The following is a 23,916-nucleotide window of genomic DNA, read 5'->3' as shown; positions in this document are numbered from 1 at the left end:
ATGAATACATTTATTTTAAAGACAGGAAAGGGAAAAGACCCTTTATTTGACTTTTTTTCTGTCTTTTTCTGTGGGGCGGGGTTTTGTAAAACAATTCCAGCTCAAGCATTAAAGATACAATTTTTTAAAGCATTTTTCAGTATTTATTTTCACATCTTTGCTCAAATACACCAATTATATAATAATTCAGAATGTTACAAAGGCAATAGATCAATAGGTAATAACAACATTTCTGATCATTTTATCAATCGTGACATGGGTTTAAGTTTGAGTATCGGAAAAAGATATTATCTGTGGAATTTAATGATCTGTGAAAGTCAAGGATGTATTTATGTAAATAAAAGGACAGAAACTCTGAAATGAGTTTGTCTTCTTTTGATAACATGGGCAATGGGTTTGCAGTTAGAGTGACACACTCAGTCTTCAGAAATCACTGGAAAAAGACAAAATACGTCAAAGAGGACTGACCTTTGGTCAACCCATGGTGCTAGCACATGACTCAACCATGTCACTTCGTCTTTGTCAGGTTGTCTCCCTGTTTTTGTCTCTTCCTCCTCCAGGCTAAATAGGTTTTGGTAACTGAAATGCACATATGCTGTGAATGGTTTCCTTTTTTAAAAAAAAAAAAATGCTGATAGTAAATGGTTTGACATTTCTAAATGAGATCTTCTCAGAGGTTCTCAAAGGCCATTTTGTATTTTTAAATAATATTTTTCAAACCAACAATAGGTTTATGGTTTGTCTCAGGAGTGGTGTATTTACACAGCAAATGCATACCTTAGTATTTATGAATTCATTATTTTCAAATTATGGCTGGGACAGAAAATGTCCTGCAATCGTATGTTGACCCAGATATCTGCAAATAGGAGGATACTTATGGCTGTGGCTGATGTTTATCTGATGTTCCACAGCACTTTTGTGGGGGCTAAATTCTCAAAGATAGTGTGACAAAGAGCTTAAAGGCTTTAAAAAATACTGAGAATTCTTTGATCCCCTGACAGAAAAGAGAGAATAAATAACAAAAATAAAATGAATGAGAGTACACATTAAAAGAAAGTAAGTCAACGTAATCATTGGAATAAACCTAGTAAAACTGCTGTTCAGTTACAGTGCATTGCATGATGCCAATGACTAATCTCAAATGTAATTGAATCAAAGCTGTGCAAAACAGGAAATTATTAAGACTCGGTTTCCAAACAAATTAAATCTTCAGCTGTGCTGAATATACGCTATAACAATTGTTCCACAGCAATGCACCGTAGTGGTGCAGGGAAAATATCACAGAGCGTGCTAGATAGAATCAAACAGAAATAACTGTATTGCAATCTTGCAGTTTTTTCTGCAGATGGAGCTATATTACAGTAATCTTACATATCTTTTCACTGGATATTTTATTTTTATTCAGATAAAATGGGATAGTCTTTTTACAAACCACATTTTCTTAGGGTTGTATTTTTAGTATTTTCATTTTTAGTATGTTATTATTGTCATATGCAATATATATGTGTAAAAGTAAGGATTTAGAAACTGTGATGTAAATCTAACTCTACTGCAGTACTTTGCTGACATTACATTTTTATTATTTATATGTGTTATGTCTGTGTCATGACTTCTGTATGACTTCATCTCTCAAGTCTCTCCCATTGATGCAGATGAATTTTGGCCCACTTTTTCTTTACAATGTTGTCTCTGTTCATTGAGGTTTATAGGCCCTTGTTTATCTTTAGCTCTTTTAAGATCCACTAAAGCATTTAAATCAAGTTGAAGAATGCCCTTTGACTGGAAAATTGCAACACCTTGATTCTTTTCCAGCTATTCAGTTTTAGATTTGTAGGTGGCCTTAGCGTCTTGGTGCCCAGGTCCTGTGGCTGAAAACCAAACCCATATCATAATGCTTTCACGGCTGTGCTTCATCGTTAGTATGATGTGTTGATATGCTGTGTTTGGTTTTGTGATTTATGGTCACACATGTCCACTTTGGCCTCATCTTTCTAAAGGACATTGTTCCAGAATTCGTGTGGTTTGTTTAAATGCAATTTTGCATACCCAAGCTGTGCTACTTAGAGAGAAGAGACTAGAGAAGATGGATTTTTTTTGCAATTTCCCCTATATCGCACTGTGTAGCATTGTAATAACACACATCTGAGTCCTGCGGACCAGCAAAATGCCAAAACCTCTGCTTTTATAGAGATGCTCACACTTGCTGATGATCATTTGATTACACCTTGCTATTACTTGCCCTCTTTAATTAGAAGTATTTTGTGTGCACTTGGCTTTTCACAGAACTCTATGCAGTCCTGTTTAAACTTTCTATTTCACATGACCGAAAGCAGAGTTTTGAGGTAACTTATTTACCCCAACTCCATTACAATTGTTTTACTATATCATATTTCCTTTCTTTAGATTGAACTACAAGAACATCACGTAATCACTACATGTAAATGCAACATTCTTTGACAATATCTTTGCTGTCGCACTTTTTTTTCTGTTCCACTTAAATAAAAACCGTGTATCATATGTTTTGTATTGTAAAATACACTTTTCATCACTGAGTCTTATTGTTTGTATAGCAATGGCGTCTTTTGCTTAATGCCGCCCCCTAGTGTTATTGATTAAAAAAAAACGCCTTTTGTGGCCGCGTTCCAAACCAAACCGATTGTATCCTTCATATTATCCTCTAACATCATTTTCTCATATCTCCTTTGTACGTCCATATACGATGACACTCCGCATACGCTTTGGGCTGGGAAAACAAACGCAGACGCGGTGACTGTGTACTGCGCGTGCGCGCAACGCTAAACCGCGGAGACGAGCTTTAAAGAGGGCCCCCTCGCGCGCGTGGCCGTGCTGTTGCGAGGGGCGATCGAATCGGGGCCGCGCGCGCAGGAAGGCTGCTGATCATCACAGAGTTGTCACGTCACGGATCCGCAGCGACAGATAAAGATGCTGAGGTGACAGGCAGAAGGAGAAAACGGACGATCACACTCAGACATATTTCCTTCGCTCCTCCATTCGCTCTTTTATTTTATTTCCAGTCACCGACAACTCCACTACCACCTCCGCCTATGGACGCTTCGCTCGCTATGGGATTCCGCTCGTTGTCGTCCCCGCCGCCCCCAAACCAAAAGGATTTTTCGTAACCACACCCGGCTCTTCTTTGGAACAAGGGCTGGCAGCTCAGACCCGAGGTAAGGATCCAGATGATTCAGTGCCTCCTCTTTTTTTCCACCACTCTTAACACCCCCGTGTTTGTCGGCGGCAGCTGCGTACATGCGTTCGGTTTGTTAACCTGCATGTTGTCAGCGCTTAAAGTCAGGCAGGATGGGCTTGCGTGGCCTGCGGGTGGCCAATGTGCGTGGACGCGCCTGAGTAAATCTGCTGTGGCAACCAAATCGCTATGCAACAGCTCTCCACAGCAAAGCCGGGTCAGTCAATGCAGACAAGAGAAGGGGTTTCATTTTGCAGAGCGGCGTGACACCTTTCCTGGAACTCGGCTGTAGCTTGTTATCGACACATCCCGTTGAATACGATACAGAAGGCCTCTCTGTATTTGCTTGGTCACTGTGGTATGCACTAATAATGATAAAAAAAAAAAAGATGCACTGGAGGCAAGTGTAGCTCTTTACGTGAATGCATCTTTGATTCCCTATATAAACACACTTTCTGGTCCCATCCTTCCCAGCTTCCCAGTCTCCTCTTGATAGAACCCACAGTTCTGGAGAGAAGTCAGTCCAGACATTAATGTTCATCCAGCAGCAGTCTCTCCGTCCTACCACTGAACCAGGCCACTCTTGGATTAGGCAGAAGATATTCTCGTTGGATCCAGGCTAATACGCATGTATGCATAGCAAGCTTTCAGGGTCAGGTCTGATTTGTTGTTGTTGTTTTTGTGAATATTCACCATCAAATCACATTTATATTCACTCTCAAGGAGAGCTACTTTGCGGCAGAATCACTCATTGACATTTCATGATGCTTTTTGTAGCTGTAAACTTGCAGCTTCCAGCAGACCGAAAGGGCAGAGGCGATGACCAGCTGCAGTCAGCAAATGAAAATGGCACTGCACCATCGTCGCCATGGAGATGCTGGGGTCAGGAAGCGGGATGCATTATGAGGCAGGAGCTGGCTGTCATACGCGGCTTTTAATTTTGGGGTCCAAAGGCTGCTTCTGGTGGGCTTGTTGTTTTCTCTCTCGTCATTGGCGGTGTCTGGTATGGAGGAGGAGGAGGAGGAGCGGAACCGTGCCCCCTCTGTAAGGCGTTAGATTAGTCACAGCGTGAGGCAGCCGGGCTGGCTTGTGCAGGTGTGTTGATTTGTGCAATATGTGTACAAGGTTATGTTTGAATGAATGCTGGTGTGTTTGTGGGTCAAAGATGGCCTCAGATGAAGCCACTATTTAAAACCTTCTTTCCCCACACCCTATTTGCACGAAATAACAACCTCCAACTTCTGACTAATTGTAAGCCAATTATCTGCTACAGCCTCTTATATGTGATACCCAGGTGTGACCCTGTGGAAAAAAACATCCTGAAGGAAAGCACTGGAACATGGGATGACCTTGAAGTTCTCACTCAGAGCACTAGTTATTCAATCACAGAGAAAGTTGCCCATCCTTTGAGGATATGAGCATTTTTGTGTAGCACGTTTGATGGCATGCTCTGTGATTTTGCATAAGCAGCAATTAGCTCAACGTTGAGAATTTACAGTTGGCTCAAAGATTTGCTGTGTTCATCTCTAATTTATCAACAAAAATACCTTTATAGAAGTTTAGTTTAGGATTAAAAATATTTCCTCTTTTGATTTACCTTTGATTCTCTTGAACCAAAGCATGATAAAAGATTCAGGAGGTATGCTCAGGAGAGAAGAGGAGTTAGAGAGAGACAGGTGTAACAGTGAAGCTGGGGGGAGCGGAGGTAGTGAAGGTGGTTGATTTGAAATACCTGGGGTCAATCTTTCAAAGCAATGGAGAATGAAGAAGAGAGTGCAAGGCAGCGTGGAGTGGGTTGGAGAGTCAGAGGCGATTTGCGACAGTAGGATGTGAAAAGGAAAGGTTTACAAGATGGTAGTGAGACCTGCTATGACGTATGGTTTGGAGTTGGTGACACTACCAAAAAGACAGGAAGCCAAGCTGTTCAGGTTGAACAGTTTGTAGATAAAGTTAGAGAGGCAAGGCTGACACGTGCAGAGGAGGGATAGCAGATATTCTGGGCAAAGGATGTTGATGCAGGTGCAAGGGAGGCGGAAAAGAGAAACATCACAGAGCAGCTTCATGGATGTAGTGACAGAGGACACGCAGAGGGTAGGTGTGACGGAAGAGGATGTTAGGGATCATGGGTGAGATGGAGGCAGAAGATTCACTGTGGCGAGCCCCCGAGGGAGCAGCTGAAAGAAGAAGAGTGAATGACCCAATGCTTAAAAGAACTAATGGTTAAATGAATGTCAGCACTCACTCTGCTGTGTTTGGTATAGTAATTGGAAAATTCTAGCATGTGAAATGGTGACCGTGATCTCTGTTATTCCAAGCCTGCTGACAACAGAATGAGTGGCGCTCCTGTAGAGCATACTCTAGTATAGTTCGACAATCTAAAATGTTTTAATATCATTAAATATGGTTTTCAGTCATTTATACACAATAAAATGTAAGGATTAGGATTAGGGTTAGCCTCAAGGCTTCTTCAGCAGTAAAACTGTGCTACATCCTAGTTCATAGCAAAACAGTACAATGTAGAGATTAGTGGGCATTTTAAACTAAATCAGAGCATATATACTGAATATTTGCAGTGTTATAAATGACCGCACACAAATTTCCAACCTTGCATTGTCACAAGTCTGATCACTCAAAGCCGCTTCATTGTACTGCACTGGCCAAAATGCACAACCACTTTAATGTCATCTGATATTTTTTACACTGTGCTGTTTTTACGACATTTAGTAAGTCATTGTTGATTTCGAATTATCGCACGTCTCTTGATTTCAGTTAAGTTTTTCCATTATGAAGATATTTGGTTTGTCGTGTATTTTGTTGAGCTCTATGCATGCCATTTGTTACATGTTTGATATGTTTAACCGCCTATAAATAAAGCATAAATTAGCTTATTATTGTCCTCGCTACACCAATTCATGTAAAACAAAAAAACTGAAAAGCTGTAGGAGATGTAGACACATTCATAGCAGGAAGCATATATAAATATGCAGCTGGGGTCATAATCAAGCCCCTTCTGTCCCGTGAAGGTAAACATTTTAAAATAGACTGTAGTGTTAGTGTAATGTAAGTCCATTACAGTAATTGCGAGTCATTAAAAGGGATTTGTTTGGTCCAGTTGTGTTGTTGGATCTGTGTAGCTTCAACAAAGGCCATCTTACTCCTGAGCCTTAACCTTGGGTCACATTTCATGCTCATCACTTCACTGTTATCTACTCTAACCACACTTCTCCCTCTTCCCAGCCTCACTAGCATGCTGCATGATGGGATTGATTCCCTCCTTGATGCCGGGATCATGCCCTGTAACCAAATAGTGTTTTGAAGGCTCGTTGCGTAACCGTAGATGCTTGGGCGCCGTGTACAGAATGATGAATCAAAGTCGGCTTGCTGTAAGTGAGTGTTTGAAGGCGGACTAAAGGAAGTATCTAGCGAGTGCTCTCCGGAGGAATGTTTATCTGCGACACGGATGTTGTATAATGCAGGAACACGGACTCAGTTTTTCAAAAGGAAATTCCATTTTAAAGTTGATGTGCGCTAAAGGAGTTTGGCCACATCATGTCAGCCTAATTAAATGATCAGTAAAACTTTTTAACAGGTTGTATTTTATAGAGATTCTATAAATTATTATTAAGTTTATTAATAATTATTCTATTAATGCATTATAAGCCTTCAATTTGGCTCCTCTGGAAGGTGTTTATCCTCCAGCATGGTGCTTTTTAGACATCTAGTCCAAAAATGTTTTATTAACAAATGATTACCATGTGTATATGTAGTAATACTGACACAACTAACTTTATTTAATATGAACTGTAAGTTAGAATTATTACAGAATGATTCAGTATTGTGATAAATGTGATAAAAAGAGTTCATCTACAGCTGGATTTGACATGAATGGTCCATCTTTTCTTTCTTTTATCTTCATTCAATTTCCCAGTTGATGCCGATTTTTCTTTCTTTTGTATCAGGCGTAGGTATTATGTAAGCTGTAGCTTCAACCTACACATTTTTTAATCATTCAATTTCTCGTGATATAAATGAACAGAATAGAAATAACGACTGCAGATATCCATATTTCTGTTGTGTGGAATTAAAAATAAACTTAAAACTGTCTTACAAAATGAAACGAATGAATATGTAATTTATAAGAATAGTTGGTGCTTTGTGTAAATTCAGTTATTTATAAAAATGTGAATTTTTCTGTGGTTTGTTTTTAACCAGTTCACTACTGAGTCGATTTAAATTAAGGAAATTAAACAGACTCATTACATCTGATAATACACTCATAAGATCTGCTGCTTGGCTTTCATACACAGAAGAGGGAAAATGATACTAAGATGATGAAACCTCTTTGTAATGTAATAGTTTTGCCTGTGAGTTTGTTGGGGGAGCTTGTCTAGAAGGACAGCTGCTGGCAGCAGGTGTGGCAGCTGCTGCAATGGTCACGTATCAGAAAGCTTCAGCTATTGAGGCAACGGTCGGTCTCTCAACTGAGCGGCATGCATGCTTTCTGTAGTGTTTTTAATGCTGTAAAACCCACTGGATGTTAGCCTGAGATCCTAAAGTGCAGCTTGGTCAAATGTAACCAGATTACAGCTGATTTACTCCTTCCGCTTCTGACTGCTTTGTTTCTCTCTTGGACTTCTGTAGGGTTCTCCATCAGATCCCAAATGCTCGGCCCAGTGTGAGGCTGCTGGTCGTGGGGGAAGCAGTGAGGGCAGCGTCCCTAGATTTGCTGACGGGATGAGTGGGGGAGCAGAGCAAACTGACATCTTGAGCGTGCTCTCCCTGGTCAAGGAACGATGGAAAGTGGTAAGCGCCGTGTTTTCCAGCTACAATAGGCAGCGTGTTTGTGCAGCCCCATCACTGCCTGTCCCGAGGTCACCCTCTGTTCCACAAACAGGATTTCTTTGTTCCTTAAACAATGCTTCCCCTGCCTATGAGCGCCACCGCTTTCTTTTTAAGTGTCTCACCTGTGTTTTCGACAGTTTGGGGTCATGTCTCTCTGTCCAGGTTCTGCTGCTGCAGTACGGGTGATCCAAAAATAGCCTGTATAGCTATTTGTGGCAGTGCATTGTGCTATAGGCAGCAGCAGCAGTGCTCCCCAAAGGCCCATGTCTCTCACTGCTGTGCCAGCCTGGGCTCCATGTGAGGCTGTTATTCCTAACTGGCTCCACTTCCTGTCATCTAAGGAGTTACATAAGAATGCTGCAGCTAATCCCACAACTTTAGCTCCAAGTGCGACAAAAAACTCTGTGCGAGCATGGAGGACAGTGAAGGGCACATCGGAGCTTAGGGGAAATTAAAGCTGTAGTAGTTGAGATACAAGATGAGCTTGAATACTATTGGTTGTTGAGAAGCAGCTAAAAGAATGAAATAAGGACGATGCTATGCACAAGTATAGGTGAACTATAAACTGAGTCATATAAATTCCTGCTGGTTAACCAGGAAGGAAATTTCCCATTTGCCAGCAGTTTTAATCAGAATCATTTTTTTAAAGTTAAATAAAAAAAAACAAAACAAAAAAAAAACCCCTCTCATTATGTGTTTTCACTCATTTGGTGTTTGCTTTAGTAGAAGCCATTTTTAGAATTTTTCACATTAAGAGCCACATCCCAGTAATTAGTTAAGACCAAGTTGATTTCTATAGCACATTTAAAACCACCTCATTTAACCAAATGGCTGTACAGGTTGTAAATACATACTTAAATACATCTAAATACCAAAAATTTTAAAACACGAACACTGATTTTAAAAAAAGGGTTAGATAAAGGACTATTCAATTCAATTAAACTTTATTTATATAGTGCCAAATCACAGCAACAGTTGCCTCAAGGTAATCGGGACTACGCTGCAGTTGGTTGTGATGGCTCACAGAACATGTGACCTATATTTAAACACGGGATTCAGAGGGACGTTACAAAGCGTTTATTTGTGACGTTTTATGAAGATTAATGGATGGAGGATGGCTGGATGGACTGACGGATGACTTTTTTCTATACATTCAAATAAGAACAAAAAATCTCCAACTAAGGATCAAACCAAATCGCAGTTATGTCACGCCACAGAAAGGATAATAAATACTATTAAATCGCAAGGAGGTTGGTTTTAAAGGGGAATCGCCCCCTGCTCACCATCAGAAAAAGCACAGGTTTAAGGCCCTTTACAGACCCAAAGGCTACATCTGTCTTTTGCATACAGTTTGTGGGCTCATGTGCCATTGTAGTATTCTTCTAGTTGACAAAACACCTAATTGTCATAAACTCTGTGGAGCCTGAAATGATCTTCACCTCTTACTTTTACTCTGTAGAAGTAGAAGTAGTATTTTTATATATCATATGTGCCATCATGTTTACTCCAGGTGAAGAAGATCGGGGGTGGTGGGTTTGGGGAGATCTACGAGGCGACGGACCTGATGACACGGGTCAGTGTGGCACTGAAGGTGGAGTCGGCCCAGCAGCCCAAACAGGTGCTGAAGATGGAGGTCGCGGTGCTCAAGAAGCTCCAGGGTGAGTGCAAATGGATTCACTGATATCACTTATTGGTACTGGCCGATCGTCTGACACGTGCGGAGTATTTATTGTTATCATCCAGCAAATGTTTAAGAGAAGAAAAAGCATTCACAATGTCTATCCTTAGCATGTTTCCTTCCAAAAATCTCCTCCTAGGAGAAAATGCTGGTATCACTTGTTAGCATCAGTAGCAGGGTAGAATAAACTCTCCCTCTGAGAATAGATATAGATCTGAAAACAGTTTGGCCCGGGGTTCAGCACAATTTGCCTCAGTCCATGCTGTGGAAAAACATCTGTGGTGGTCCTGCTTTTTAACAGAAACAACACAGCAAGTGTACGGTTGTCTGTGCTTGGACACTCCCAGGGTTAACATAAAGTTAGATCCTTTAGGGGGACTGTGTTACTTCCATTTCTCTTTCTTTTATAAAAGAAAAAAGGCCCTTCCTTCTCCCTTTTACCCACAATGCTTTTTTACCTCCCCCTCCCAAGAAGAAAATCAATGGGCTGGGATCATGTTTGCTGTCTAATGGCTTTGGCCTGGAGCATCGTGGTCCTGTTGCTTCCTGAGGGAACCAGCATATAATTTGAGATGGGCTCAATTCCAGCCCCCCAACCATTGCTGACCCGCCCAGCTGTAGAGAGTAAATATCAACCAGCAGATATATAAAGCATAATGGAGTCAAATATAACCCACTTTCAACTTTGATGTATTTTTACCCTTAAATAACAATTTTAAGGGTAAATAACAATGATCTAAATAGTAGCATTTTTAGCACGAAGGTCTTGTCACTAACTATGCATGTAGACGCTGCTAGCTGAAGGGCTTTGGGGTGTGGCTGCAGCCAACCTGCCGGTGCAGCAATGTCCTTCCTATGCATAAACACACACACAAATGCTCAAGGCATCCATGCACACATGTCTAGACCTGGTGTCATGTGCTATATCCCATAAATCAGCAGGGAAATAATACAGTGAAGCTGCTGATGAGAGGGCACGGACATTGGATATGGTAGGGCGACTAAGTATGGGCACACACATCATTATGATTCATACAACCAGCCCTCAAATAATACAGCATGTGTAAGGTGAGAGGAAGGATCCTGAAACTCTCTTGTCCTTTTTCTCTTAGGTAAAGACCACGTGTGTCGCTTTGTGGGATGTGGCCGTAACGACCGTTTTAACTACGTGGTGATGGAGCTTCAGGTTAGTCCCAAAGGAAAAGACTCGTCTCTAAAAAGACTCTAAATGAAGCTTCTTTAAGAGTCAACTAAATCACTCACCAAGCAAGTGTCAAACATTTGCTGATTTCAGTTTGTGCAATAAAGATTTTTTGCCTTTCCGTGTTTCATATATTTGGAAATGTAAAAAATGTGGGAATTGGATTACTGGCTGTCCAAAGCATTTTAAAATCACAGAGTTGAGCTAAGTTAAAGCTCTAGAATTTATTTGAGTAAACTTTTAGACATTTTACTCAGTGATTATTTGGGAAATTAATTAAAAAAATAAAGCACAACCATGCAAAGAGTAAGAATAACAACACAAACAAAGGGAAAACTAAATTAATAAGAAAGAAAACTTATAATTGAGCTATTAAACATCCTCATAGCACCTATTCTGCTTTGATCACTAGCTTGTTTCTGTTTAGCGTATTTCCAGTCATGCTGTAACTGTGTCTTGTGGTGATAGCCACCATTCAGTCAATATGTGCAATGTTTGATTATTTACCCTGACCTTGATTGGACTTTGGGCTGTTGACTTGGAGAAATCATGGTGAGCTCTTACTCAAAGTTACTGTTATATAGAAGATGGTTACATGAAACCAAAGCAAATAAACATTTTAGAAATTTCTAAAAATACTGCTGCATGTAAATAATTCAGCAGCTAACCTACAGTATATGCAAAAAAAACCCCAAAAAACAAATATGGCCAAAAGAACAGTAACTATTTCCACTTTAAGTGCATGTAGCATTTTGCAGAATATCAGGCAGAAGCAAACTCAAGCTGCAGGCTATTGATAGACTGCATCACATGCTGTGAATTGCAGGTATAAGATTAGTTTTCCATCGACCACATGAGGCTGTGTTACCCAAGACATGATCAGAAATTATAAATGCATCCTACTTGAATTGGATAGTAGTTGGCCTTGGGGTGTTATGAACGTGTGATCTGGTTGTAATTTGTGCAACCATTCCCACAGGAATGTCAAATTTTACTGCACCACACTGGCTCCCGACCACACCATGTGTTTAAACTGTTGTGTGCAGCTCAGTTCATGTTGTACCTCACTTTTGGCTTGTTTCCTGCCCGCTGAACACATCTGTCTATCGCCCAGGCCAAACATTTCAAACAGTAAAGCCTTTGATGTGTATGTATCTTTAAATACTTTGTTCTTTTGTTTCATCATTTTTCAAACACTGTTCACTTTGTTTCGAGCACGATGGATGGATGGATGAATGAATGATTTGATTGATTGACTTGTTGTTCATTAAAAGCCAGGTGCAATGGGGAGATTTATCAGACAACTGCCTCTATACTAATAACTCGCTTGCGTGGCCCTTTAGGGTCGAAATCTGGCCGATTTGAGGAGAAGTATGCCTCGAGGAACATTCAGCATCAGCACCACCCTCCGTCTGGGGCGCCAGATCCTGGAAGCTATAGAGAGCATCCACTCTGTTGGCTTCCTGCATCGTGACATCAAACCGGTGTGTAGCAGGGAGTTGGGTGCAGGACATTCTTTAAATGCACATATGTCCCTACAGTATTTTCAAGGCAGATAAGTAATATAAATATAGTCATATTTTTATTTCTATTGTCAGCATTGGACTCTGCCACTGACATCATTTTTTTGTAACTGGCTGCTAACATTGCTGCTGATTCAGTAGTTTGCTTTTTGCTTGCAGTAAGTCGGCTCAGCATCAGTGTTGGCTAGATTCCTGAAACTAACCAAATGTAAATATTGTTTATCATCTGAAGTGCTGTCTTAAATTATATTCCCTTACTGGAAGACATTTCTTATCTATATATGTATATACTATTAATAGAAATGACATTTTATTGCACATAGATTTCACTCTTTTTCAACTTCCTGTTTCTGCTACAGTCCAACTTTGCCATGGGTCGCTTCCCCAGCACCTGTCGTACCTGCTACATGCTGGACTTTGGTTTAGCTCGCCAGTTCACCAACTCTTGCCAGGAGGTCCGACCTGTAAGTGCATTCTCTGTTATGGCTTATATACAGAATCTGAAGGAGCAGTATGTAGGATTTAGTGACATCTAGCTCTGAAACTGAGGAGTGGAACTACACTGAAAAAAAGGGATTGGCCAGCTCTTGGATTTACATAAGCATCTTGCGTGTATTTAACACAATTGCCTCATGCTTTAAAGTTAAGTGTAACTATATAGTGTAGAAACTACATGATATGCAGAGAGGGTAGATTAAATTGTTCATATCATGTTCAAGTGAAGTAAGTCAATAATATAGCAATGTTAAATCCCGCGACACTGCACGGGATTTCAGTCTCGCACTCTTTGGATCGTGGTTTCAGGAAGGCATCCATCTCAGTCAAGTCGAGCAGCCACCTCTACTTTTTTTGGTATACCAAAAAAAGTAAATTGGGTGGTTGTTACATTAAAAAAGTCTACCTTGTAATTTGAACACAATAATTTCATGTTTCTATGAACGTAATTAAATCATGTAGGATTTGCATAGAATTCAAAAACTTAATTTGTTCCTGTTGAGATGACATGATACAATCTAGTAAGAGTGGTTAGTTGCTGAACTCATGAAATTCACAAGATCGCACAAGATTTCAAACTGCAGGAAAATCAGTGGAATTATAAGAGGCAGAGAACTACACACACACCACGTGCATGCTATTGCTATTTATTGTGGATTAACCTTTCAAGGACAAAAACAAAAAAATTCTGCATCAAATACAGGAAATCATAGCTTTCCTGTATTTCCTAGATTGTTGGCATGGTGGTTAGTGCTGTTGCTTCACAGTAAGAAGGTCCTGGGTTCAAATCCACATTCACAGTTTGCAGTGGCTTCTCTCTGGTTATTCTGGTTTCCTCCCACAGTTAAAAGTCATGCAGTTATTAGAGTTAGGGTTAACTGGTGATTCTAAATTACCCATGAATGTAAGTGCACGTGGTTGTTTGTTTCTATGTGAAAGACTGGTGAGCTGTCCAGGGTGTACCCTGCCTCGTAACCTATCACTTCAGGGTTATTTCCCAGCTCTCCTGCAACCCGGAGGATGGTAGTCATTGTAAATCCATTCAATTTTTATGGTAACCAGGATCTAGACTTTGTTGAACATTATGTAATATGAAGACAACATGTAGCATTTAAGTGACCAAGTAGTATTGGGGTAAAAGTTATTGAACAGTGTTGAAATAAAATGACAAAATTGTGAAGGATTAAAATATTCCAAGAGCTCAACTTACTTCATCTGAACATGTTTCAATCGCGTTTTAGGAACACAAAATGCACAGGTTTATTGAATATGAAAAAGTTGTGTTGATTTAACTCAGTTGTTTAAGTTTCTGCCAAAGCAAAACATTTGTGTGCAACAAATGTCCACTATTGAATCAAGTAAATCCAACATGGCCTTTTTTTCAGTGTATATGAAAGTTCTATTTTAGCTCTATTTTAACTTGCACATTTAAGAACAGGGACATTACCACTGATAAAGGTTCTGCTCTGTTTACTGAGTTTTTGTGTAGCTTATTGTTTTGGTCTGTTGTAAATCCACAATGGAGACAAAGTTAACAAGTAACTTTTGAATATAATGCATGTTTTGCAGCTATAAAGACAGATACTTTTGTAGTTTCGTGTAGAGTATTGAAATTCAAACCAATTCTTATCTTGTTCTCCAAATCTCTGTTTGCAACAGGAAGCAAATTAAAAGTTTATGTCTAAAAGTCTTGTTTGAAACTAACCATAAGCAGGTTAGATATCATCAGCATCACCATTTAATGACTATGCCTGTCTTTATTTGTCAGCCCCGTCCAGTCGCAGGGTTTAGGGGAACAGTGCGATATGCATCTGTCAATGCGCACAAGAATAAGGTCAGTATCTGCCAAGTATGCGATAGAGGTTTTGTTTCATCTGTGATGCTGTCCTGCATGTGTCTTCCTGTTCTTTTCTTTTTTGACAGTCAAATCCTGTTAACTCAGAGTTGTTTTCATTCTGCAGGAGATGGGACGTCACGATGACCTGTGGTCTCTCTTCTACATGTTGGTGGAGTTCTTGGTCGGTCAGTTGCCGTGGAGGAAGATCAAGGATAAAGTAAGGGCACTGAAAAAAAATAGCTCTGTCCTGGTGGCTCCAAATGATGACATATAATTGTTGTGTGTTTGTGTATTTTAGGAACATGTGGGAAAGCTGAAAGAGACTTATGATCATCGTCTGATGCTCAAACATCTACCGGCAGAGTTTGGTGTGTTCTTGGATCACATCTCCAGCCTTGACTACTTTACGAAACCTGACTACCAGGTATGATTTACATTCAATAAAGAGTGGAGGTTTTCCTGTATCATAACCTGAGCAAATTGCTCAGGTTGGAGTGCGTGTATATTTTCTGCTTCTATCATGATGAATTGATGATTATATATTTTTGTGTTGTTGCAGCTGTTGATGTCAGTGTTTGACAACAGTATGAAAACCTACAATGTCGTGGAAAATGACCCCTATGACTGGGAGCGGACCACTACTGATGGCACGCTGACGATTAGTGCCAGTACCACGACACCTCAACATCACACTCGCCTCACTCCAGCACACATGGGGTATGTTTGAAATATATACATGTATAAGTACAGAAGCATGTTTTATGGTGTCTATTTTCAGTAACTTTATGTATGGCTGAAATTTCTCTTGGGTCCATTTAAAAAAAAAAAAATTATATATATATATATATATATATATATATTATATCTTCAGAGACATTGAAAGTGTGTGCGCCTTTTCTTGTTACAGTATGGCAAATGCGTCCCTGATCCCTGGCGATCTGCTGAGAGAAAATACAGATGAAGTTCTGCAGGATGAGCAGCTCAGCGACGTGGAGAACAACCCTGCTCCAGAGCGTCTGCCGGGCTCTCCCCTCCACCCGCACCGGAACCAGGAGACTGACGTCTGGGAGGAGCTGGATCGCAACCGTAACCGCATCAGGACAGCTGTCTGGAAGGTAAAAGCCACAGGGAATTCAAAGAAAATATAAATGCTTCTTTGGCATTTAAGTTACTTTTAAAAAAAACAAAAACAAAAAAACACTGTCTCCCACAGACGGCAGCGGACGAGGAACACTGCAACAACCAGGGCAACCAAGGGCACCAGAGCCCCTATGCTGGTCCAAGCCTGGGTTCCCCTGTCAAACTGCACTCTGAGGTGGCGGCTTCAGACCGTGATGGCCCTCTGCTCAGGAAGCTCCGCAACATCCACAGCTTTGAGCTGGAGAGGAGGCTTGGCCTGGAGTCCAAGCCCAGCTCAGAGCGCTTCGTGGATGCCTGGTAAGTCTCCTAAGCAACCAATACTTGTACTGCACGGTAATACTTACTTTCTTATCAAAATTCACCTTTAGGTAGACCAGAAGGTTGATTGTTTGCATTTGTCTTGTATATGTTCAGTTCAGCAAAGCAGCAGCTAGGCACTCAACAACAGGAGAAGGAATCTGACAGAGCTGCTATCATCCCAGTAACTCAGGCTCAAACTGTAATTGCCGGGGAGCGTCCTGATAGGGTTTGGCACTATGATGAAGAGTTCCTATCCGGTGGTGGTTCTCCTAAGCCAGCTTCCCCTGGATCGTTAGAGCAGGGAGAGGGGGCAGCCAGCAGTGGGGGATTTGTGGCCCTCAATTTGAGCTCTGGGAGGCAGGACTATGACTCAAGGGAGTGGGTAATGGTGGAGCGACCCAGTGGGTCCCCAGGAGTCAAGGCTACCACCAGCCCTTCGGAGGAGGATGAGGAGCCAGAGGTGCTACAACCAGAAGGACAGGATCCTGGATGGGAAAAGGGCAGCCAGAGCCCTAGATCAGGGAAAGCCAAACAAGAAAGCACGGCCTCTTCCAAAGGAAGTGTAAAAATGGACAAGTTGGAGCTTAGTGTGGGCCCTGCAGGGCCCTTGCCCCCAATCACTCCAACCAGCCCGGCTGAAGCTCTGGCTGAGGGAGTCCTTACACAGGTAAGCACTTTCATTTGATACCATATCATAACATGGCATACATAATCCTGACTATAGTCAGCATTTTACAAGGTTAAAAAGCTGCACAGAGTCAGAGTTCTAGGTATAGAACGTAAATGCTAATGTCATTCAACAGAGTGTCACCAGCTGCATCTTGCTGTGGTTTGAAGCTAAATGTTACTGCTTTATGTCTGCTCGCTTCTTCACTTGTGTGTATTTGTTAGAAAAAGATAGTTGTGACACAACTCAGAGCTTTTTATCAGATCACAGCATGGGAGAAAGAGGTCTTATGGCTTTGATTTACTTTAATTTGTAATCAATCTAATTATTTATTTGCAGGCATTTGGGTTAAGTGGTTGCTTTTTTCCTTTTTTGCTTCTCAAATCAAACTTTTATTTCCAAAATATGTTTTGATTTGCTTACCTTAAATTACTTTCTTGCTACTTACCTATTCATAACATCCCAGTAGTCTATATCTTCCATTTCCATATTGCTGCTCTGTTTCTGAGCTTAACTTTGACTGATTTTAACATGTAAGAGAACAGACCTGCTGTCTATCCCCTGACTTCCTCTGCAGTCAGAACTTCTATATCCAGATTGCAAACATAAACTGCCATAACAAAAACTCCCCTGACTGGTCTCCATCTTTCTTCACCAGTGTGTGCAAAAATTTTAGAACTTCTTTAATTGATCCCTTCATCACTTAAAGCTCTGCATCCTGCTCCCCGCTAGCGCAGCCTGCTTGTCCCACCTCACAGTACTTCCACTATACTTCCTCAGTCCCTCACAAATCTCACAACCCCTCCTCTCTCCACCTCCCACTTCTTTCCCTCCCATCTCTTAGCTCCCTACCTCTCCTCCATCTCTGCCCGAGGAGGTTGCGGTCCGGACATCCAGCCCCATCCCTCTGCGCTCTCCCAGTCCTCACACCCTCCTGACCACCTTGTCGGACCCACTGCACCAACGTCAGCTGCCTAGCCTGAGGCGCAGCCAGTCCGCCGACCAGCAGCCGCAAGAACGCCCCTCCTCTTCCTCCTCCTACCACGCCTCCCTACCTCTGCCACCAAACCCCACCCCCAGCACCTGCTCACCCAGTCGCAGGAAATTGCCAGCCATCCCTGCGGGTGCTGCCAACACCAAGTTTCCCTCAGTCATTCGCATCACCCGTGCCCAGCTTCAGCAGGTGATGAGCCCATCACAGTCCTGTAAAAAGACACCTCCATTCAGCTCCCTCTACATCAGTAGCATTACACCCGCTGTCAACATTTTTGTTCTTTTTTTGTTTTCATTTAAGTTGCTGGTTTTGGCTTCTTTTGTTCATTTGGCTTGCTTATTGTGTTGCTGTCAGGCAGCTCTCTCCAGAAACCATAAGGGGCATTGTGCAGGCCAGACAGAGCATGGGTCAGATGTGTCCTTGTGTCTGGACATGTGTTCTTGTGATCTGGATAGGGTTTGTGTGTTTGTCTGATTGTGGCATGTGTGTTTGGAATGTCGAGTCATGACTACAGGTTGCATGGTCTCTTTTGTTTCAGATCGTCTTTGTCCTCTCTATCTTTCTCTTTCTCTCTCTCTCCCTGTATTTGTTCCTCACCCTCTCTTCGCTGAAGCCCCCTGCGAAGTTGCGTGAACGTTTCCTGTCCTACTTGCTGGTTTAGTACTCACAGCTTGACTGACACTGCCATAGCACTTGTGTGTTTCGGTCTGATAATGGTAGCTATGGTATTGCATGCTGTTGCCAAACTAATCACCATTTATTACCACATTTTGTAAAATTGTGCAGTGTTCACACATCTGCAACAGGCTCTTGCTGCAGATCTACAGCACAACTCGCCATGTTGTAGTCTATCAGCAACAGACCTTTGACAATTTAGAATATTACTGCCATTTTTTTAGTCTTTTCTTTTTCTTAAATAATACCTGTGTCTTTTTCTCTTCCCTCCCATGTCTCCACCTCTTCCCTCCCCACTCCAGTTGACGGCTCAGCGTCCCTCTGGGCTTTCCTCCCAGTCAGGCTCAGACAGTGCTCCACAGTGTCTCCTGCTGGAGAGGCATGGCGAAGCTGAAGCAGAAGCTCAGCAGGTTCAGGAGCGTACAGTGGACATCAGCTCCCCGCAGGACCATGTGGCCTCCCATCCAGGGTCACCAGTAGACCCCCTGGCTGAGATGCTGGTCAATGGAGACAGCCGCACCAAAGCTCAAAGCCCTGTGCCAAGCCGCATGTCTTCCCCGCGCTGCCCTCGTTCACCGTGCTCGCCTCCTCCATGCTCAGCATCTTCCCATCGCTCTCCTCGCAGCCCCTTGTTTGCCAATGGCCGTCTTTCCCCTCCTGTTAACAACCAAAGGGATTTAAGTATTGGAACTTTCCTCAAGCTTAAAGACAATGAGAATGATTCTATCCCCACTCCCTGTGTCACAGAGCCTCAGTTGAAGGGGGAAGACCCTAGAGAAGTCAACCTGACCCCAGAACAGATCACTAGCCCAGCCTCCTCCACCCCGCTGGCTGCCCCCCGTAAAGACCCTAGCCGCAGGCAAAGTCGAATCCCTGTGCTGGAGCCCTCGGCCCTCCTGGAGCTCCCTCCACCAGGATCCGCCAAGGAAAAGCTCTTACAGAAGAAAGCCAACCACCAAGGCCAGGTCCCCTCACCCACTGCCTCGCCATCCCTCTCTGATAGGCGTGGCCCAATGGTAGCCTCCCTCACTAGAGATCCACTGTCCTCCACCTCTGACCGCTCTCAGGATGAGGACTCTCTCATGGGCTCCCGTTCTGACCGCCAGGGAGACGACGCTCCGTCTCTCTCCTCCTCCTCTAGCCCGCTGTCCCGCAAGAGCAGGATCCCTCGTCCCGTTCAGGCAGCTTCTTCTGCTGAGCAACTGGCTGCTCAATTCATGCCACGTCCACCTCCTGGAAAACCACCGTGTCGCCCCACAGTGGAGGGCAGGTAAGTTGTTGCCTTGCATCTTTTACTTTCATTAAGATACTATAAATATATTATCTCTTTTATTTCTTTAATTTAATAATTTATGCCAAGAAACTTGATTTATCTCCATTTGAGCTTTGCTGTAAAATATCACTCGCTGTTTTTCATGCTTCACTCAGGCTTAGACGTTACCGCATCCGAGCTGGCAGCACCAGTGACTCAGAACTGCTGACGTGTATTGCTCAGCTAATGCATGGCTCCCGTGGCTCCCCCCTTCACCACCGCTCCTCTGCCCAGCACGGGGGCTCCAGGATGGGCATCTGCAGCCTGACGAGCTCTCCACACCACCACCGCAGCTCGAGCGCCTCCCCCCGCAGTTCCTCCTCCCTGCAGCGCTCGGTCAGCTCCTCGCCCTCTCGCCACGAGCACCGTGGCGGCGGGGGAGGGGGCTGCTTTGGCCGCAGCCGCTCACCCCCTAGCTTCTCCGGCTCGCCGCCTCCCCGCCGCTTCTACCACCACCACCAGGATACATGCTGTAGTCGGCAGGCGCGCACCAGTCCGTTCCACCTGTCTAGAGGAAAAGGCTGCAGCAAAGAGAGCAAGTGCTCCAGCAAACTGAGTAGATAGACCCCACCAGGTTGAGTTGCTATAGCAGAGAAGTTGTAATAGGACAGACATCAGTCAGTGAGTCTTCCTGTATAATCAGTAAAATAGTCTGAACTTTACTCCTCTCACAGTTTGTCAGTGTTCTCTTCTCTCCTTCTGTTTTTTGCATAGGCTTTGTCATTCAGTATGTGTCCAGCTTTTAAATACCACCCCAGTGATTGTAGTTTTGCACTAAGGCTGCCGGACTCGTGGAAAACACATTTTAAAAAAGACTTTTATAAATCTTTGTGGCACAAGCCGGGATATCCAGAAATTTTAGTCCACCCCCAAAAATGCTGCCTTTCCCAAAACTCTGAGGACATTAAATACTTGTTCACAAGCTGAATGACGATGCATGACTAGCAGACTGAACTTGAATTGGTGGAGTGCGTCCTTTATGATAATTTACCAAACAGGCAATGTTGTGTCAGGGTCTTCTTTTCATTTTTACAATCAATGCTGTAGTTTAAACCGTTCATGCAGCGCTGTAACACATAAATCAGAAGTTAGTTGGACCAGTGGGCACATATATAAAAGTCTCCAGATTATTGAACTTTGATTTGTCCTGCACCGCAATATATTACAACTTATGTATCCCCAGCACTAATGCATTTGAATCATACTGATGGGATTTGCAACTTTAATTATTGGCCGGAGGGCCTAACTCAGATCAGGCAGGGTATAACGTTTTCTTTCTGCTAAATGTGAATGCATAATAGGCAGAATTTGTGTATTTATTGAGATATTTATTTTGATGCTTAGCAATGCTTACGACTCCTATCCTCTCGCGTGCGATCGTTAAAGTGTGGTTTTTGTGTCACATGCATTCGTTTTTAAAATGAGGGGATCGCTCAAAGCGACCCTTTATACAATCAGTCATGTAAAGCATGTGAGGACTCACACCTTTTTGTGCCTACTGTGTTGCTGAGAGGGAATCTGAAATGTCACACTGGAATGAAGGAATTAGAGGTTAGACTTGTGATGTTTTAGTAGCAGTAGTAAGTTTAAACGACTCAAGGTGCACTGATGTTCGTCTTAGCGCGTGCCTTGGCACTTCGGGCAGCTTGAAGATTCACTTTGGTGTGTTTGTAATTAGCGGAGGAAAAAAAAACAACAAAAAAAACCAAGAGCCAAAAAACAGACTTGTGCCAGCGGTTATAAGACAACCCTTTTCATTCATTTATGTAGAAAAGGTAGCAACACAAATGTTTGTTAATCAAACATAATTTGAGCAGCAGTTTACTGAAGGACAAAGTAGCTATTATTTGTAACAGGAAATATTAGCTGTCCTGTCTACATACCAGGCCAGTGTTTGAGATAAAACTCTGAACAAATGTGAATTTCAGACCTCAAAAAAAAAAAAAAAATTGTCAAATGTTATTGAAAATGGAGGCCATATGTACATATTTCTCACACCAAAATGATGCTCCATGCCTCCACGTGCGAGAATGTTTTATTTCCGTTCCCGTTTCTCCCGCACCGGAGAATGTCTTTTATATAACGACATACAGTATACGTTCTGTGCACAAGGTAAAGAAGCCAGAGTGTTGTTTGTGTTCAGTTTTTAGTCAGGATTCCTCACTAAAGCTCTCCTTCATAACCTATCCCCACTCCTCTGCTTGTAAGATACTGTAAAATAACTTCAGCTTCCTTCCAATGCTTCTCTTTGCATGCTCAACAGAGAAAACCCCCCAAATTGACTATTGAGTAAAAAGCCGCATAACACTCATCATTATATAGCATTTACCACATTGGCCATTTCCCGTTAGGCGAATCTCTAAATCTTCTCTGGCTCATATTAAAAACTTGCTTTCTTACCTGATGTTAGTTTTCTGCACAGACCTGGGATGATTCTATCATTGCATATAATTGTAGTGACATGCAAAAATAAAAGGAGAATAGACTTTCCTGCATTTTACAGTCTTGCATTGTACTCACTGAGCTGAAGCCTGATGGTAGTCACAGTCACAAACCACATCGCCAAATATTTTGATATACTTTGCAGTTTGAGTTGAGATGAGAGCGTCTTATTTTTGTCGATTTTAAACAACGCTGTTTCGTCTGATTCATGTAGATTTCGCAGGTACCTACGCTAGCCTCACAGAGCAGCTATGATGACTCATCCTGAAGGCAGACATCGTTCAGTCAGTCAGCCGCCTTAATGTCTCTTCTCTGCCCCTCTGTGCATAGCGAGGGATGACTGAGCCTTGTCTGTGTTGGAGATCATTCCAGTATTAGGCCAAGCCAAGCCTTTCTCTCTCTCTCTCTCTCTCTCTCTCTCTTATCTCTTATCTCTCGGTCTATAAATGGCATGTGCTACCATGCAAACCCTCGCCATTGAAATCAGTGCTGACAGACTTCTGTGTCAGAGCCGGAGCGCTCCACTGTGAGAATGTGTGGACCATTTACTGATCGACTGGTTGAAATCGGAGAATTTCAGGGTGCCGTATTCAAGGTGTGTTTGCAGTGTGATAGCTGTATGCTTTCAAATGGCTGCGCAATTTATACGTCGCCAGCGAGCAGTCTTTGAATTCCCCCTCTTTCAAGGCTTCGAAGTTCAGAACGCTGTTGTGCAGACTTTTAATATATACCTGTAAAATATTGAAAGTAGTATTTAAATAATATCATTATCGTACAAATATGACATATATCCTAACGGGCTTCAATGAAAGGGAAGGACAGACACTAAACAGTGTGCTGCTGATTTTAAAAGATAATCAGATTTCTTATCATGGGTTTTAATATTATTATCTCACAAGTGGTGTGTAGTCGTAGGATTAGTGTTACCTTCCAGATGAGATTTTTCTTTGTCACTTTTAAAAGTGGCTCGCTATTAGAAAGTGTCATATCTATAGTAGCTTGTTGGGGTTTTTTTTGTGGTTACACAAAGCCACAGACCAACAGAATAAAGCCAGCTGTTATGTTTTATTTTGAAAGGTGAGATGGAAACTAATAAAAGCTTTGGTATGCACTTGTACACTTCTCATGTCATGATATTGAATTACTTATAAATACTTGACAGAAATTATTTATTGTGACTTTTGCTAATTTGCCCATCTGTCATTTTCACTTGAGTTGTTGGGATTTTTTCAATGGTTGATATTTTTGTGTTGTAATTGTATGTCGTTGTTTTGAAATGTAACTGTACAGTCTCAAGGAAAGAATGTAACAAGCGGGAGTTTTGCATTGTATATACCTGTAATTATTTATGTTAATTCTATTATTTGTATCATATCAATGCCTTGTACAGTGTTTTGTTTCTTTTTGTTTTCAAATTATTTTGTATTTTATTTTTATAAACTGGTTACAAATAAAATACTCATTCCGCATGCAGAAAGAATTTTGTGACAGATTCCTGTTCATAATCCTGAAATGTTGGACACTGAGCAAGGATACGCATATTAAAATTGCTAATTTATAAAGTGCTTCTTTTTAATTGAAATAAAACCACTGGGCATTCAA

The 23,916-nt window shown here is 42.1% G+C and overlaps 1 protein-coding gene across 3 annotated transcripts; it reads left to right on the top strand.

The window, feature by feature from the left end:
- The first annotated feature begins 2,850 nt into the window (after window positions 1-2,850).
- On the top strand, window positions 2,851-23,916 carry ttbk2a (tau tubulin kinase 2a). Of its 3 annotated transcripts, none has more exons than XM_085143959.1 (16): window positions 2,851-3,188; window positions 7,850-8,011; window positions 9,561-9,708; window positions 10,841-10,914; window positions 12,273-12,413; window positions 12,812-12,916; window positions 14,716-14,781; window positions 14,909-15,001; window positions 15,083-15,208; window positions 15,344-15,501; window positions 15,692-15,899; window positions 15,998-16,221; window positions 16,339-16,891; window positions 17,736-18,074; window positions 18,863-19,830; window positions 19,989-23,916. In XM_085143959.1, the coding sequence occupies exons 2-16, from the start codon at window positions 7,943-7,945 to the stop codon at window positions 20,434-20,436; spliced, it is 3,720 nt and encodes a 1,239-aa protein (XP_085000085.1). In that variant the 5' UTR covers window positions 2,851-3,188; window positions 7,850-7,942; the 3' UTR covers window positions 20,437-23,916. The 3 variants fall into 3 exon arrangements, with proteins under 3 accessions (XP_085000085.1, XP_085000088.1, XP_085000087.1); XM_085143961.1 differs by lacking the exon at window positions 2,851-3,188 and adding an exon at window positions 3,201-4,303; XM_085143962.1 differs by lacking the exon at window positions 17,736-18,074 and having other exon boundaries at window positions 2,853-3,188.

Source organism: Neolamprologus multifasciatus, chromosome 19 (genome assembly GCF_963576455.1).
Source record: "Neolamprologus multifasciatus chromosome 19, fNeoMul1.2, whole genome shotgun sequence".
Classification (NCBI taxonomy): domain Eukaryota; kingdom Metazoa; phylum Chordata; class Actinopteri; order Cichliformes; family Cichlidae; genus Neolamprologus; species Neolamprologus multifasciatus.
Note: the sequence above shows the minus strand (reverse complement) of the source record. Positions and strands in the feature narration are given on the sequence as shown.